Source organism: Podarcis cretensis, assembly GCF_951804945.1.
Source record: "Podarcis cretensis genome assembly, chromosome: Z".
In the NCBI taxonomy this organism is placed as follows: domain Eukaryota; kingdom Metazoa; phylum Chordata; class Lepidosauria; order Squamata; family Lacertidae; genus Podarcis; species Podarcis cretensis.
This window is the reverse complement of record NC_137184.1, coordinates 48,384,239-48,402,442: the sequence shown is the minus strand read 5'-3', so window position 1 is coordinate 48,402,442 and position 18,204 is coordinate 48,384,239. Positions and strand designations below refer to the sequence as shown.

General features: G+C 45.2%; 1 protein-coding gene across 1 annotated transcript; it reads right to left on the bottom strand.

The window, feature by feature from the left end:
- Positions 1 to 228: 228 nt before the first annotated feature.
- Positions 229 to 8,017, bottom strand: LOC307208295 (protein FAM162B-like). Its single transcript, XM_079962962.1, has 4 exons — positions 7,817 to 8,017; positions 5,651 to 5,756; positions 1,680 to 1,788; positions 229 to 803 (listed from the first exon to the last, which is right to left on the bottom strand). The coding sequence occupies exons 1-4, from the start codon at positions 7,977 to 7,979 to the stop codon at positions 690 to 692; spliced, it is 492 nt and encodes a 163-aa protein (XP_079819088.1). The 5' UTR covers positions 7,980 to 8,017; the 3' UTR covers positions 229 to 689.
- Positions 8,018 to 18,204: the final 10,187 nt, after the last annotated feature.

Below are 18,204 nucleotides of genomic sequence, written 5' to 3'. Positions count from 1 at the left end.
TGTGATGACTAGAGGTGTTCTGTTATTTTCTTTTTTGTACCTGGAAGGCTATGTAAGAGGGGAGGGGGGCCTTTGAGTTAAACAAGTTTTCCTGCCTCAAGCTTACAGGGTAATTGATCCAGGCACCCCATTTAAATTGTTCCAACAAGATTCCCCTGTTCCACTTCTTGTATATAAATAACATTTTAGTCACACAAATGAATTTTATTAACTATTTTGATTGTGGGTTGGGTTGGGCATATAACAGTTTGGCAAAGGCCAGCCTTCCTCAATGGTTTGGATTTCCAGCTTCCACCAGCCCCAGCCAATTGTGTCCAGCACTGCAGTCCAGCAGCCTCTGGATGGCACCAGGTTCAGAAAGGCTGGTGTACAGAGAGAGATTTGGTCACAGGTGATGGTTGTCCTCTAATCAGAAATGCTCAGCTGAGTCCAGACGTTCTCCACTGTCCAACTCAGGTCTGAAAAATGGAAGTACGGTATTTTAAATGGTGACAGTCTATGGGCAGAATTAAATACTGAAGTCTTGAGATTGGTTCCCCTCTGGATTCCATTAGGCTGTCTACAGTTACAATAAAAAGGAAATGATTGTTTTCCTATCAGGTATAGAGTAGAGAGCCAAGTCTTAGAGGAGCATCTGCCTGATGGCGCTCTCTGTATGGACCACTGGTCATCCTTTGGGATTATCCCTTTCATGGTTGCTCAGATTTTCCAGCCATTGCTTCCTTTTCCACCTGTCCTTCCGCTCTCCACTTAGCTTTCTTCTCTGCGTTTATCTTCAGCAGCGTGTCTTCTCTTTTGACAGCCTTCAAAAATAAGAACATCTGGTTGGTAACATTCCCTACAGCAGAGAACCAGGGTAAAGATCACAAGGGCCCCACACAGCTGACTGTTTCTTGAGCAGCCCCCAAGTGCAGGCGTCACTTGTCAGTGTTTGGTAAAAAGAAAATTTTCTTAAGGACTTTGGGAGAAATATAGAGAACTCAATTTCAAATTAGAAACATGAGAAACTTGGGCAGATCCACACCATATATTAAAAACACGTCCAATGCTTGTTGAAAGCCTATGACTTCTTTCGAAGAATCCTGGGAACTGTAGTTTAGCCTTCACAGAGCTACAATTCACAGGATCCTTAACAAACTGCTGTTCCCACGAATCTTTGTGGCAAGTCATGTGCCGTACTTTAAATGTACATTAAATGTGCTTTGAATCTTAGGTGTGGCTCTACTCCAAGAGAAATCAGAATGGACAGATCTGTCCATCTCTGGCGGTAGCCTTATACAGGTGTGATCCCTCGCAGGGAAGCCCCTCTCAAGTAGACACAAATAGCAAGGCATGTAGAAGCACTGGCGGAGGAAGAGGGGGCGGCGGGTGGAGCGCACCACCCCCAGCAGCACGATCCCGGTGGGGTTCCATTGTGGTTGCCCCCCCACGCTGGGTGCCACAACCCCAGGCCTGTGCACCACACCCCTGTGGGCGGTGCACCATGCCCCTGGGCAGAGCACCAGCCACGCCACGCCTGCTCTTTGCCCCCCCCCCCAGTGCCAGAGTATGAAGCTCCGCCACTGTGTAGAAGCAAGAATCTTCACAAACGTATGTGAACCCCTCTCTCTGTGTATGTGTTTAAAGTACGTTGGGTTGTATTTCTTGGTCTGAGAAACAAATGAAGTCAATTCCTTTACCATTTTACCAGAGGTGATCATGGCCATGCATCCTAGCAGAGTCAATGCAATCATGATGTAGCAGATTCGGATCCTCAGCTGGCTCTGAGCAGCCTTGAGGACTTCAACTCTGGAAAACCAGAAAACAATGGCATTGTAGTGTCATTGACTATTCTAGGCTCCAGTTGGAACCTCCTGGTTGTTTAGGGACTCCATCAGCTCCAACCAACATGGCCAACGGTCAGGGATGGTAGGACCTGGAGCTCATCATGTCTGGTGAAGGGTGAGAGCCACTCATGATCTAAAGTATATCCTCTCTTCAATTAGCACAATACAACACAACACAACACCACCCTAGATACTATGCCACCAAGTACAAAGTACCACATGTTGTCACGTATCAACTTTCAGGCAACAAGTTTTGAAATCAGGCCCCCAAAACTGCACTCCCCTCCCCCTCCCCTCTTCTGGCACAGCTGCAGGTATATATGATTCTATGATATTGGAGCTAACACAATAGTTAATTGATCTCTGGTTTTATTTATTTTTCTGTGCTTTTTGCAAAATATGTGCTTTTTGCAATATGATCTCATGTTTTCTTGCTGTAAAGCACTGTTTTTTTATGAATAGCAATATACATTTTTTATTACTATAAATAAATATATGAATAATTTTTTGGGAACTTAAAGCTTTTGCAAATGACCTTGTATTGACATTACAGGAGCCAATAGCTAGTACTAAGAGGGCCCTAGAATTAATCTAGGAATTTGGCCAAGTGGCAGGATTCAAATTAAATAAGTCAAAAACTAAGGTTTTGGAGAAAAATTTGATGCCGATTGAGAGAGAAAGGTTTCAGAAGGAGACAGATTTAACATTGGTAAAGAAGGTAAAATACCTGGGGGTGAATATGACTTCTAAGAATGTTAATTTATTTAAAGATAACTATGAGAAATGTTGGTCAGAAGTGAAAAAAGATCTAGAGATTTGGTCGAACTTGAAGCTTTCCTTGCTAGGTTGAATTGCTGTTATTAAGATGAATGTATTGCCGAGAATGCTGTTTTTGTTTCAATCTTTGCAAATTATTGACAAGATGGACTGTTTCAAGAGGTGGCAAAGAGATATCTCTAGATTTGTCTGGCAGGGCAAAAAGCCCAGAATAAAATTTAAGATACTTACGGATGCTAAAGATAGAGGGGGGTTTGCCCTGCCAGATTTGAAACTTTATTATGAATCAGCAGCCTTTTGCTGGTTGAAGGAATGGCTACTTCTTGAGAACACAGACATCTTAGATCTGGAAGGTTATGATAATGTATTCGGGTGGCATGCATATTTGTGGTATGGCAAGGTTAAAGTACATAAAGCCTTTAAAAACCATATTGTCAGGAAAGCATTCTTTAATGTATGGTCGAGATATAAAGATTTTTTGGAAAGCAAAACCCCAAGGTGGCTCTCACCCATGGAAGCGAAAGCTTTGAAAAAAATATGGAGACTAAATGGCCAAAATATTGGGAAATTTTGGAACAGGAAGGTGACAAATTGAAATTGCAGAGTTATGAGAAGCTTAAAGATAAGGTGCGAGACTGGTTACATTATTTTCAAATAAGAGAGGCCTATAACCAGGATAAAAAAGTGGGTTTCCAGGTGGAAAAATCAAAGTTAGAGACAGAATTGTTAGAACCCAAAGCTAAGATATTATCAAGAATGTATAATTTGCTGTTGAAATGGAACACTGAGGAAGAAACGGTAAAATCAGCTATGATAAAATGGGCACAAGATATAGGACATAACATTATGTTTGCTGACTGGGAGAAGTTGTGGACCACCGGGATTAAATTTACGGCATGTAATGCCCTAAGAGAGAATATTATGAAAATGATGTACAGGTGGTACATGACCCCAGTCAAGCTTGCAAAAATATATCACTTGCCCGATAATAAATGTTGGAAATGTAAAGAAACAGAAGGTACATTCTTTCACCTTTGGTGGACATGCCCAAGGATTAAGGCTTTCTGGGAGATGATATATAATGAACTAAAAAAGGTACTTAAGTACACTTTCCCCAAGAAACCAGAGGCCTTTCTCCTGGGCTTAGTCGGCCAATTGGTGTTAAAGAAGGACAGGAATTTTTTTATGTATGCAACAGCAGCAGCAAGAATACTCATCGCAAAGCAATGGAAGACACAAGACCTACCCACTCTGGAAGAATGGCAGATGCAAGTAATAGAATATATGGAGATGGCGGAAATGACTGGCAGAATCTGAGACCAGGGAGAAGAGTTGGTGGAAGAAGACTGGAAGAAATTTAAAATTTACTTACAGAAATATTGTAAAATTTTTGACAGTTAATGGCATTGAAATGAACTGAAGGGGTTCTAGCAACGAGGTTAAAAATAAGATTGGTTGAATAACTAGACAAATAAATTGGATATGAATTTGCTGAATTAATTAGCAACAGGGATACAAAAGAGGGGGATGTGAGGAAGTCAAGAAAGTAAGTGAATCAAAGATGAGAAGCAAAAAGAGGGATTTATGTGTTTTTCTTTTTCTTTGAAATGTGTTTTTTCTTTTTTGAGACTAATTTTTCTTTATTTTTTATGTATTTTACAACTTTGTATTTTTGTGTATTTGTTTTTGTTTTTTCTTATGTTTGTTGTTCTTCTAAAACTTAATAAAATAATTATATAAAAAAAATGAATAATTTTTTGGAAGGAGGCAACAGCAAATTTTAGGGGACGCAGGTGGCGCTGTGGGTTAAAGCCTCAGCGCCTAGGACTTGCTGATCGAAAGGTCGGCGGTTCGAATCCCTGCGGCGGGGTGCGCTCCCGCTGCTCGGTCCCAGCGCCTGCCAACCTAGCAGTTCGAAAGCACCTCCGGGTGCAAGTAGATAAATAGGGACCGCTTACCAGCGGGAAGGTAAACGGCGTTTCCGTGTGCGGCTCTGGCTCTGGCCAGAGCAGCGATGTCACGCTGGCCACGTGACCCGGAAGTGTCTCCGGACAGCGCTGGCCCCTGGCCTCTTGAGTGAGATGGGCGCACAACCCCAGAGTCTGTCAAGACTGGCCCGTACGGGCAGGGGTACCTTTACCTTTACCTTTAACAGCAAATTTATTTCGGCTTTCCCCCGCTCTCCAACATTTGTGTGTTACTATCAAGCACCATACAGATGAACCATGATAAAAATGCTGCAGAGATCCTCTGTGTACCTTGTCATGGAAGCAGCTGAGTGCTACAGTAATTTGCTTTGCAAAATTTCTCTCAAAAGCAAGTGGAAGCGGTTATGGATAAACGAATGCTTCCAACTTGGTTTGGTTTATTTTTGGACGGAGACAATGATCGACGCCCACACACTGAACTTCCTCTATCACACACAGCCCCGGTGAAGCTCTTCCAGAGAAAGTACACACTTGCCATTAAATGTATTTTGGGTGACAAGGGAATTAATGGCTGCACAGGCGTTATTATGAAGAGCGAGCGAGAGAGAGAGAGAGAGAGAGAGAGAGAGAGGAGTAGGGATTTAGTTCTCTCTGCTTGGAGACAGGATGTTGCTTCTGAGACAGCAGATGGGTGGAATGATGCAACAAAATGTGACAGGGTCTTAACTCTCATTTCGCTGGTCTTGCTACCACCCCTTGTTTCACAAATCTGGCAGGATGCCTCTGAATCCCAGGAGCTGGGGATCCCAAGTGGGGAGAATGCTGCAGGTGCCCTCAGGACTTGCTTGCAGGCTTCTCAGTGGGGCACCTGAGAAAACGGTGTGCAGTGTCCTTTTACTGTTGAATGAGCACTTTTAGTTAACGATGTTTCTTTTTTAAAAAAAATCTGATGTATTCTAAATTTGGCATGGTATGGTTTTTTTTGGGGGGGGGGAGGAAGCAGCTTAATAATCATGCTAGGGTCATATAAAGAAGCCATGAAGGCTGCACTTGACCCCTGGGCCCTTTCCTTTTAAGGATATTGTAATAAATAACTAGCGAACCCCTGTGGCTACTTACGACAAGAGGTGTGGGATGTCTTCTTCTTTTTTAAACCGTCCCAACCACAGCAGTACCTTTTTGTCAAACTTGGTTGGTCTTCTTTCATTTCTGAATGCTCTGTGACCTTAAAAATATAACCAAAGTTCAGTAGTTGTTGGTTCCAACTGCATCCAGAACAGGATCCTTGATCCCTCCCCCCGCCCCCCACTACTGAATCAATGGATAGGATTGACCACTCTAAATAATTGCCTTGTAGGATGGGATTTGTGGATCATCCCTTTCCAGCAGGCAGGTGATGGAAAAGCCACAAGTACTTTTCAAGGTGAGATGATGTTTTCTTCTCTTAAACTTTGGTTAAAGGGCAAAAGGGTGGGGGGAGTTCCCCCCTTCCTTTCCCTCCACCCAATTTTTTTAAAAAAACACAGCCCAGATGGAAATGGCAAATGTCTCGTCTCCCTTTAGTAATTCTCTTCACTGAAATCAATAAAGCACACAGCTCCCAGAACAAGCTATGCAATGAAAAGAGTCTCTAAATGATTTATAGTTTGTGGGAAGAAAGTACCCAGAATAAATTGCTAAGCCGGGAAGTTATAACAATGCTGCTGCAGCCCCACTGGGTACTTACTTCAAGAAATAGATTATTTAAAAGAAGATTTTAAATTTCATTTAAAATCACCTTTCTTCATTTCTACCCGTCTACCTTCTGCAAGGAAATAGAAAGACTTTTACAAGAGAAAGAGGAAAATCATATGCATGCCTCTCAAGTCTTCCATTATTCAGAAGTAAGCTGTTGTTTTTTTGCTTTGATTTTCTAATAACTAAAACAGGGGGGACCAAGCTGGGTGACAGATCAGGAGTGGAATTAGATGCAGTTCAAATTCCCTGCTTCAACTCTGAAGATTGTTTGGTGACCTTGGACCAACCACCATCTTATTTCTTTCTTTCATTTATTAGGCACCCAGTAACAGCACATTTTGAAAAAAAGGTTGCACACGAGGGAATCTGGCCCTTAGGTGAAAAAACCTCCCTACCTCCGGCTTACTGTTTTCCTAATATTTTATTTATTTGAACTATTATTTGAACTATTTCTATATCACATAACTCCAATAGTCCAGACCCTCCAAATGTCCCTATTTTCCAGGGACATCCATGATTTAGAGACACCATCCCAGTTTCTGATTAGATCCCAGAATCTCCCACTTTTTCTTAGGATGTCCCTGTTTTCACTAGATAAATATTGGAGGGTACAGAGTTATCCGACCCCCAAGCCTTCTGAAGGCAATCTTGTATAGGGAATGTTTTTAAATGTTGTATTATGTTTTTATTTATGTTGTAAGCTGCCCAGAGTGGCTTGGGCAACCCAGTCATATGTGTGGGGTATAAACAGTAAAACTATCATTATGGAATGGGGAGTCCCTATTTTCTTCAGAGAAATATCAGAGGGTATGATAGTCTCCAAGCAGTTTGGAAAGGTACAATACCAAAAATAAATAAAAGCCGGTTAAAACTATAAAATCAAACCTCAGTTAAACAAATGCTAGCTGGAATGCCAAACAAACAAACAAACAAACAAACAAACAAACAAACAAACATCTTCAGTAGATGCTGGTTGTTCAACAGGTAGAGAGCCTGCCTGGACTTAACTGGGAGGGACTTGTACTAATTTGGGCACGTAATACTGAACACAGGGCTTCTGATTGATAAAGGCTGTGCTCTAAGCCATGGGGGACCATTCACAGTGACTCCCCCAAGGATCCCAGTGACTTGGCAGGGAATAGACAGGATTAGGTGGTCCCTTGGACCCAAGTTGCTATGGGCCTGATAAAGTAATGCAAGAACCCTGAACCTGGCCTGGAAGCATGGGAACAGCCAGCACAAGCTTTTGAGCACTGGAATTGTGTGATGTCGATTGTCTCTTCCCATCAACAGCCTAGCTGCAGCATATTGTACCAGCTGGAGTTTCTGGACAAGGGAAGGATGGTTGGATGGCACATTCGCGTGCGTGCACACACACACTGCAGTAATTGAGACTTGAGGTTAACATTGTGCGGCTTATGGTGGGCAGACTATCCCTTTACAAGAAAGGTTGCCTGCTGTGCCCTCCCCCGTGTATATTCCACTTGTTCCATTACTTTTCACACACACACACAAATTCTAAACAGCTTTAGAACTGCTCTTACCGACCTGAAAAAGTTCTAGGAGATGCCAGCCTACTCTTCACTGAGCCCTCCATTTCGGGCAAAGGGGTTTTCCTCGCCAGTGTCATTCCGGTGCCATGGCTCCTACAGAAAGCACCTGTTTTCCACAGTGTGGCTAGAGGCCTGTGTCCAAACAACCTTGCAAACATGCTGGCAGCCTCAGTGCTCCCTTTGGAGTTCTGGCTAGGTAGGCAACACAGGAGCAATTGAGTCTGTTGACTGAAGCAAGGCAGTATGGAACAGGCCGCTCCCTCCTGAGGTGACTCAGAGGTTTTCTTTCTGGGTTAAAGCTGATGATCATTATATTATCATGAACCTTCTCCCAGTTAGATCTCCAAAGTAACAGTGACAACATCAATCAAATCTGCTTCCTTTGGCTGTGTACACACCATATATTTAAAGCAACCCCACCTTCCAAACCTCTCCCTTTTGCCACAGGCCATGCATCCCAAAGGAGTCTGGCACGGGAACAGCTTGGGAAGCAACCTTGCAACGTTCATATAAGTCACCTTCCTTCTCCAGGGCAGAACTCCCATAAACATCCAAATGTAATAGTGCCACAAAACTTAGCTGTGGGTGGTGATGGTTGGCCAGCACATGTGAAGCTATCAGGACACTTCTCCCCTCAATCCCTGGAGAAGTTCTGCAACTTTTTTTTTAGAAAGTGGTTTTGGTGCTGGGGAATAAAAGGAAGGATGAAATGTACATAGAATTGCAGAGTTGGAAGGGACCATGAGGGTCATCTAGACCAATCCTCTGTAGTGCAGGAATCTTTTTTGCCCAGCATGGGGCTTGAACCCATGAGATTGAGAATCATATGTTCTGCTAACTGAGCTAGCTCATCAAAATTTCATTTCTAGAAGGCAGAGGGTTCGTATGAAGTAGGGTGGGTTCTCCCACACTGCAGGTCTCCAAGCAGCCAGCCATCTCTTGAAGGTGCACTTGTTCAGGATTCCCTGCACCAAGGGTCCTTCAAGTCTGACTCTATAGTCCTGTGTTGGAGTGGGCTAACCCAGCATTTGACTCCATGCAAGGATGGGAAAGTGGGAAGGAGCCTGGCACACTAGGAACAGAGGAACTTGGCTTCTACTGAGTCAGGCTAGCTCAGTATTGCAGTGGCCGGCAGTGGCTTTCAAGGGGTTGAGGAGGAGTCATTGCCAGCACTATGTGGAGATGTTAGGGGCTTGACCCTGGGACTTTGTTCATGCATATAGCATACCCTCCAACATATGGGTGATCCAAATGGGATTTTTGGTCTGGTGCTCTGGTCCAAGCCAGTTGACTCATGTCAGTTGATTCATGTCAAAGAATGGGATATTCTGGGATCCAAGCAGAAGCCAGGTATGGCTTCCATAATTCCAGGATGTCTTGCTTAAATCAGGATGGTCCAGCGGTATCACATGGAGGGGACTACACCCTGTGACTTCTCTTTAAATATTGATGCCTGCTCTTCATGCCCCCAGTGACTCCCATTTCTCATTGCTACACATCTTGCTAGAAAAGCCAACAGGTGGCATTCAGTGTTAGCCATACTCAGAGCAGACTCATTGAAAAGAACTGTGATGACTTATTTAGGTTTGCTCGGTTCAGTTGGTCCATTCTGAGTGTGCGTTAGTTGGCGCCTGACCTACAATCTTCCACTTACATATTTAATATGTCAACCCTGGCAATGAAAAAGGATGATACTGGTGAGGGATTTGTCACAGAAGGCTCCTAGCCCAGTGAACTTTGGTTGAATATGAGTGTGATTCACCTTTGTGGCTATAAAAAAGAAACAGCAATGTTTCTATTTTTTAGAAGGGGGGGCGACATTTGCAGGAAGTCAGATGATCCCCGGGGAAGTTAGTTAGTTTGATTTATTACGGCCATTGGCCCATATCTAAAACAATACATCAAAATTCATCCATAAACAATACCATTTAAACAGTTCCAAGTTAAAACACCCATATAAAACCAATTTTACTTCAATTAAGTAAACACTATACACAATAAGCTCCCTCTATGTAAACCGCAATTCAAATCCCTCAGATTTTGGGGTATATGCGTCTTAGTTCTGGCACTTATTGATGGTTCTTAAGTTTAGCTAAGCTGTCAGAGTCATACAGTGATCCATTTCTCCTCTTTTGAAATAAGACATTAATCAGGTATCTAGCGACTGCAAGTGATCTACTTGTGTCTTCGTCGTTTAATATAAGTATATTATTTGGGCTTCCTGAGGTCTGTCAGCAATTCTCAATAAATATGGGGCCAGAAACTTGGACCGTGAAGCCGAATGTAATGGACAACAGATTATATGATATAATGATTCTCTAGATCCACTTTTACAGTCACAGAGGAGTGAGATCTGTCCGTTGGAGAGTCTGTTACCCAACACATTTGATGGGAAAACATTGAATCTAGCCTTTATAAAGGCATACCTGTGCATCACCACAGATAAGGTAGTTAAATAAGATGGAAGCTTCTTTGGTGGTGTTAAGCCAAGGTTTATCGGCGAACAGGTGCCACCACCTGTCGCAATATTAAATTCCCCAGGGAAGTTGCAGCAGGAACAAAGCTCCCCCCCCCCCGCCGCCTTTAGTGAAGAGCCCCAGATCTGCTTACCCCACCCACACCTTTTAAAACAGGCATGGCCAAACTTGGCCCTCCAGCTGTTTGGGGACTACAATTCTCATCATCCCTGAACACTGGGACCGAGGTGTGTCACCCACTTGCCTGCCATTTTGTCACACCCCCCCTCAGTCATGACACCCGGGTGGACCGCACCCACCACACGCCTCACACCACACAACCTTCCCAGGTTGGAGACCCCCATCCTTCCCTCACTTTCCTCTTCCGTATGCACAGAAACTGCCTTCTTGGCCTTTGGACCTATGACTGGTCTCATCTGCTCAATCTGCCAGAGCCTGTCTTCACACGCAGGGCACAGGGAAGTCCCTAACTCACCTGATTCACTGAGAATCTGTTGGAGATGTGGAGACTTTTGGAAAGATCCTGTGAAAATGTGGGAGACTTTGTGAAGGGCTTGTCTGAGGGATATTGGACTTTGCCCCAGCAAGAACCTTGTAAGCTAGAGCCCAAGCTAGACTCAGAGAGTGAAGACCTTCTTGCAGCAACTGTAAATAGTGTTTTTATATAATGTGTGTGCTCGTGTTTGCTGTGTAAAAGCTGTATCTGCCTTGCTGTTGTTTCCTGTGGTGAGCCTAAATGTTTGACTGAACTTCTGTGGCACATACTCAACACAAAACACCCCACCCCCACCCCCATGTAAGTTTTGTGCTGAATGCCCCCCTTTTGAACACCCTAAAAATCTCAGTGACTTTCCAGTTTAGCAGAAGCCAGCCTTCCTCGCTTGATTAATATGAACTGCTTGTTTGGAATCAAACTAATTGAGCATTTTGAAGTGAAAGGTTAATCTTGTAGATATCCTTTAGACTGCATTTAATCAAAGTCAAAGCAAACATGATTCAAAGGGGCTGAGGTACCTAGACAAATATGATACACATGAGAAATTCCAATGAAGTTGATGCAAAACTCCCAGCAAACATGAGTAGGTAGAAAATAAGGCAGGCTATAAAAGACGAAAGGGCCCTCTTATGCCTATGGAGTGTAAAGGTTTGGGTAATGGCAAGAACACACCCTTTGCATGTAAAAGTCCCAGGACCAAGCCCTGAGATCTCCAGGTAAGGCTTGGAAATACTCCCATAGAAGAACCTGGTTGTTGCCAGTCAGTGTAGACAATGCTGAATCAGATGGAATAATAGCCTTCTATAAATCAACTTCTTATTTTTTTCTTGTTTTATCTCAAAATGCAATCTATAGACTGGAAGGTAATTTCAGATCACAGCTTCTGATGTGATGAGGTGAAAAACCTGTGAAGTTTAGGTAGTTTCTATAAGTAGCGGTCATGAGGCCCCCACTCTCCTCATGGATACAATACCCAGAGTTCCCTTGGAAGAGGGATGGACTGTTAAACCAGGGGTGGATCTACACACAGGAAAAAAACACAGTATAAATAATACAGAAATTAAATTGTTATAACAAAAGAAAAAAAAATGCTATGGGAAATCTCAAAGAATTTTTTTTGCTCTCCATCGCCATCTGGTGTTGCATGTTTATAATGTATTCAAAGCACTGTTTTTTTGCCTGATGTAGGTGAGTTCCAGGTCCTTAGTATGTGGGCTGAGAATTGCAGCCTTCAGGGGCACCAGTCTGAGCTCTGTCCTTTATGAACATCTCCATCTAAAGTCACTATGCTAGGTTCCCCTCTCACTACAGTAGCCTTTCACATGACCTCATACCTTCCAACATCCCAGTGAGACAAATCAATGGACGCCATGTCCCTTCTCAGGCCCCACCCCTTCTCTGTTCTCAACTCCCTCCCTCCCTCCCTCCCTTGGGGCTCACCAAATCCCCGCTTGCACCATCCTGCTGGTGGGCCCATATGCACTTTTGCCCACCACCACTCCTTCAAGAGCCACTGCGACTTGGCTTTCCAGACAGCATACTTCTGGAAGCCGGTGCCACTTCTGGAAGGAGGAAGAGGAGTGTGTGACGCTTGGGCACAAGGTGAGAGAGCATCTTTTGGTCTCATCTTTTGGTCCCATGCTCTGGTGGGAGTCAACTGACTCGTGCCAGAATGTGGAACCCAAGAGCACACATCTTTTGGTCCTGTATTCTGGCACGGCCAAAGCACAGGAGCCACAACAGGACATCTGGGAATGTGATCAGAAGCCAGGGTGGCTTCTGTAAATCTGAGATGTCCTTTTTAAAATGGGACAGTTGCATGGTATGTGAGCTGCCAGGCCTGAGAGCTCTCAAGCCTTTCTGGGCAGTAGGCTAGATTAAATGTTCCATACCCAGGTTTCCTAAACATGTGAGAAGAAATGATCCCCTCACTTCAACGGAACCTGGTAACACCCACTTCAGCTAATATGTTAATTTCCCACCAGTGATGTTTTTTCTCATTTGTTACACTTTGTGGTTTTTATTTGAATGCCTGAAACTGTGGTTAATGCTGATGTTTAATTACATCCCCAGGACCCGTCCCCATGACATCTGTGGGCCCCCACCCCTGCTTCTCAGGTTTTGGGAATCTCAAGGAATTTCAAAGTCTGGCATGTGCCTGACTGCGCTTTACATTTGTGCTGCAGATGAAGTTCTGGAGAAAGTCTGCTTAGTTCCATTTTTGATGCTGTTCAGGAGGCAATAAGACAGGCCTGGCCCAGTGCACTTTAGGGACTTGTGTTTGCCAAACTGATTTTTGTTCTTGTTTCTGAACAGTATTCAATGACATCTTTGATCTAAATGTATGATGTTTCTGCTGTCATTTGTATAATGTTTGATATGTGTTTGGAGGATTTTCTTTTCTTTCTGCCTGTGATTTTTTGTGTTCTTTTAGGGTGGTCTGGGAGCTTTCTGTTTTCCTGTGAACTGCCATGGGCAGCCTTTGCAATCAGGTGCCCTTTATGTTTGGGGCTACAGCTGTAATCATCCCCAGCCAGTTGTTGCCTCCAACATGTGGAGGGCACCAGGTTGGCCAAGGCTGGTTTCAAGTAAGCTCAGTTAGAAAAGGAGGCTATATTAGTGGGATAGGCAACAAAATATTACACTGTTGTTTTAGGTTTTTAAATTTATTTTGCAAGCATCCATTCTAATGTGCTTGCATATTGGTTAGACTAAAGTTGTGCATGCACTAACTCATAGTGCTGGCATGTTGACTCCTGATTATGTGAGGCTCTGGGACTCCCACATATGTGGAAGCCTATAAGTCACTGACTTGCACTGATTTAGGCCATCAGCATTGTAGATCAGTATTGTCTACACTGCCTGGCAGGTGCTGTCTGTGGTTTCAGTTAGGCATTTCTCCTAGCCCTACCCAGAGAAGCGAGATTGACCCTGGGACCTCCTTCTACATGCAAAGCAGATGCTCTACCTGCTTCCCCAATATACATGCAGGTTTCCATGCTTCATCTGTATAGGTTTTTGTACAGCAGGGCCCCACTTCCTAGTATAAGTGGGCAAGCCTTTGCATGGAGAATGCATGAAGGGAGCTGCTGTTATGCCCCATTACACCTGGGGGCAGCAGGACAGGGGCAAGCACTCAACTCTTTCCTCCAGCAGCTAGCTCTTGCTGATTGTGTGTGTGTGTGTGTGTGTGTGTGTGTGTGTGTGTGTAGGGCAGGGGGGGGGAGCACACTCTATCAAAGAGGAGAGCCGGCCCCGCTCTGCTGTTCTGTAGCTTTAAAGGCAGTTTTTGCCCTAGCCTCTGCCTGTGCTGGACCACAGCATTTGGTGATGTAAGCAGGATGCTGAAGGTCAAGGAAGAGAAATAATGATGATGATGATGATGATGATGATGATGATGATGTTTTGATTAGTTTTCCACTATTTCCTCAATAATAGCCAAATTATAACAATATCAGTTATTTTTCCAATTTATACAATTATTCAAATGCCAGAGACAGTTTTAAAAAGAAGGAACTTGACAGAGATGGATGGTGGTCAGGTTGAATCCTGACAAGACTTAAGTACTGTCTCTGGGGGGCAGGTGGGGGGACTCCCTGGTCCTGAATGGGGTAACTGTGCCCCTGAAGCACCAGGGGCATAGCCCGGAAGTCATTTTGGACTCACAACTGTCCATGGAGCCACAGGTCTAGGACAGCTGTCTACCAGCTCCGTCTGGTATGCAGGCTTAGACCCTACCTGTCTGCCGACTGGCTTGCCAGAGTGGTACATGCCCTGGTTATCTCCCACTTGGACTACTGCCATGCTCTTCACATGGGGCTACCTTTGAAGGTGATTCGAAAACTACCACTAATCCAGAATGCAGCAGCTAGACTGGTGACTGGGAGTGGCTGCCGGGACCATATAACACCAGTCCTAAAGGATTTTCACTGGCTCCCAGTACATTTCTGAGCACAATTCAAAGTGTTGGTGCTGACCTTTAAAGCCCTAAATGGCCTTGACCCTGTATATCTGAAGGAGCATCTCCACTCCTGTTAAGTTGTGGGTGAACATATCAGTTGGTCAGTCACCGGCGAGGAGGCCCAGGAGTGGCTTGTGGTTGGTGATGAGGTCGAAAGTCCTGCCGTAGAGGTATTCATGGAACCTCTTCACTCCAGCCACAAGTGCCAGTGCCTCCTTGTTGAGCTGGCTGTGATTCCGTTCAGTCGGAGATAGCGTCCTGGAAAAGTAGGTGAGCGGTGCTTCTCTTCCGTCTGGAAAACAGTGACTGAGGACAGCACCGATGCCAAAAGGTGAGACATCGAAGGCAAGGACTAGTGGCCTGGCTTCACTGTACAGTATTAGCACACTGTCCTATGAAAGGAGAGCCTTGACTGCGTTGATGTGGCCCCTTCTGGAACACTTCCAACAGATGGCGTCTCTAAATCGACACTTGGCATGGGAATGGTTGCCTCTGCAGCTGGCACATTCCAATTGGCCCTTGGACTTCTTTTTGAACTTCCCACGCTCCCGCTTTGTCTGGTGCACGTCATCGTCTTCACTGGAGGATGCCTCATCACTGCTGGCCTCTTTGTGATGCACTGGAACTGGCTTCCTAGCAAGACACAGGCTGCTGGCCTTGCGGATCTCCTGGGCAGCTTCCGAGGCCACGGCCTCCTCAATGGCTTTCTGCAGTGTTAGGTCTGGCTTGGCGAGGAGACACCGTTGCAGACGGATGTCCCAGATCCTGCAGACGATTTGATCCATCAGTGCATCGTCTAAGTCTTGGAACTCACAGTGCATTGCGGCCTGTCAGAGGGTGGCGGTGTAGTTGTTAATTGACTCCCCCTCTGCCTGGTTCCGGTGGTAGAACACTTGGCGGGCAGCAATCTTGGCGCGTAGTGGTTGTGGAGCTTCTCTTGAATCGTGTCCCATGGCGCTGCCTGGACTGCTTGAGGTGCAACTAATGCTTGGGCCGTCTCAAACACCTTGGACCCACAGAGGCTGAGAAATAGGCCCTGCTTACACTCCTCTGACACTTCCGTCAGCTCGTTGGCTTGGAGGTGACGCAGGTGGCGCTGTAGGTTAAAGGGACGCAGGTGGCGCTGTGGGTTAAAGCCTCAGCACCTAGGGCTTGCCGATCGAAAGGTCGGCGGTTCGAATCCCTGCGGCGGGGTGCGCTCCCGCTGCTCGGTCCCAGCGCCTGCCAACCTAGCAGTTCGAAAGCACCTCCGGGTGCAAGTAGATAAATAGGGACCGCTTACCAGCGGGAAGGTAAACGGCGTTTCCGTGTGCGGCTCTGGCTCGCCAGAGCAGCGATGTCACGCTAGCCACGTGACCCGGAAGTGTCTCCGGACAGCGCTGGCCCCTGGCCTCTTAAGTGAGATGGGCGCACAACCCCAGAGTCTGTCAAGACTGGCCCGTACGGGCAGGGGTACCTTTACCTTTACCTTTTACACTCCTCTGACACTTCCGTCAGCTCGTTGGCTTGGAGGTAGCAGTCAAACCGAGCGAGGTAGGAGTCCCATGATTCAGAGGCTGGGGCAAACGGCGGTAGAGGCACAAGTGAAGCCATGGTTCCAATGCCAACGTGGAGGGCGATGGATGGAACACAGTGCTCTAGCCAGAACAGTCAGCTCTGAATTGTGATTTCGCTTGGTGTTTCAGCTCAGTGATTCAGCTCACCTCCGAGGGTGGCCGCATCTGGCTGTGCTCTGATGTCCATCAATCCCATCCTTGTCGCCAGTGTTAAGTTGTGGGTGAACATATCAGACGACACAGCGATTCTTCAAACAGCTCTTGTTTATTCACAGGCCAGAACAGAACTGAACTGAACGTGTCCAGAGGAGGGCAACCAAAATGGTCAAAAGCCTGGAAACGATGCCTTATGAGGAACGGCTAAGGGAGCTGGGCATGTTTAGCCTGGAGAAGAGGAGGTTAAGGGGTGATATGATAGCCATGTTCAAATATATAAAGGGATGTCACATAGAGGAGGGAGAAAGGTTGTTTTCTGCTGCTCCAGAGAAGCGGACACGGAGCAATGGTTCCAAACTACAAGAAAGAAGATTCCACCTAAACATTAGGAAGAACTTCCTGACAGTAAGAGCTGTTTGACAGTGGAATTTGCTGCCCAGGAGTGTGGTGGAGTCTCCTTCTTTGGAGGTCTTTAAGCAGAGGCTTGACAACCATATGTCAGGAGTGCTCTGATGGTGTTTCCTGCTTGGCAGGGGGTTGGACTCGATGGCCCTTGTGGTCTCTTCCAACTCTATGATTCTATGATTCTATGATTCTATGATTCTATGATTTGAAGGGTTCAGCCAGCCTGCTTATATAGAGCTCCACTACAACGCAACTGTAACACTTTCTGTAACTATTCAATCATTGAACGTCACTTTCAATCCCTTATTTGCATATGTGGACCTGAGTGAAAACTATCTACAGTATCCCCCTGCTGGCCCAGGGTGAGAACATCAGTACATAACAGGTACCCTCCCTGTGGAACGCCCTCCCATCAGATGTCAAGGAAATAAACAACTACCTGACTTTTAGAAGATATCTGAAAGCAGAGCAGAAGGTTTTTTTAATGTTTTATTGTGTTCTTATATCTGTTGGAAGCTGCCCAGAGCAGCTGGGGCAACCCAGTCTGATACACGGGGTCTACATAAAAAAGTTATAATTATTATCATTATTAGAGAGAAATGTAAACTGCTTAGAGGTGTTTTATGATGGTGCAGTGTAGAAACTTAACTAAACAAGCAAGCAAGCAAACAAACAAACAAACAGAGAAATGTCGAGGAACACGATTACAGCTGGGCAGTCCTATGCAAAGCTGGGGAGTACATAACTGATCTTGTTCCCAGTGCCACTTACGTTGTAAGAATTGGGCATGGTAACAGCTTGCCCTGCAATGAAATGCACCTGGCATGGCTGCAATTTTGCAAGAGCAATGACGCTCCATGGTATCCACTTTTGATAACACTTTTTTGTTCTCCCAAGTTGTTCTTTTTATTATTATGTATATGAGCCAATAAAATTGCACCACGTGCAAACTACGAGGAGGATGCATTTGCTGAGAACGGGGGCGACAAGGACAAGGAGGCAGCAGAACACCTTGAGCTTTCACCCCCGCTTCTCTTTCCCCTTGTCAAGGTTGCTGAACTAAGCAACAGGACGGCATCACTGCAGGCTTGGGGATTTGCTCAAGGCCAATTGCTCTGGCAGATGTTTGTGCATGTTGAGTAGAAGCTGGGTGTTTCTTGAAAACCAGCCCATAGAGGGCAGCATAACCCAGCAGTAAGCATCAAAAGCACTTTGTGCACTGATGATGAAGATTCTCTAGCCCATATGGGAACTCCTGCAGGACAAACTCCCAAAGAAGAAGGTGGATCCAAACAGCACAGTTGCCTCTTTTCCATTTCTTTATAAAAGGCT

Bases quoted from the DNA above. Each gene is read 5' to 3' on its own strand.
- LOC307208295 (XM_079962962.1), bottom strand. From the start codon at position 7,979: ATGTTTGCAAGGTTGTTTGGACACAGGCCTCTAGCCACACTGTGGAAA. The intron at 1,789-5,650 runs GTAAGTAGCCAC...CTGGTTTTCCAG, and splicing joins GACATCCCACACCTCTTGTC to AGTTGAAGTCCTCAAGGCTG. The intron at 804-1,679 runs GTAAAGGAATTG...TTATTTTTGAAG, and splicing joins TGATCACCTCTGGTAAAATG to GCTGTCAAAAGAGAAGACAC.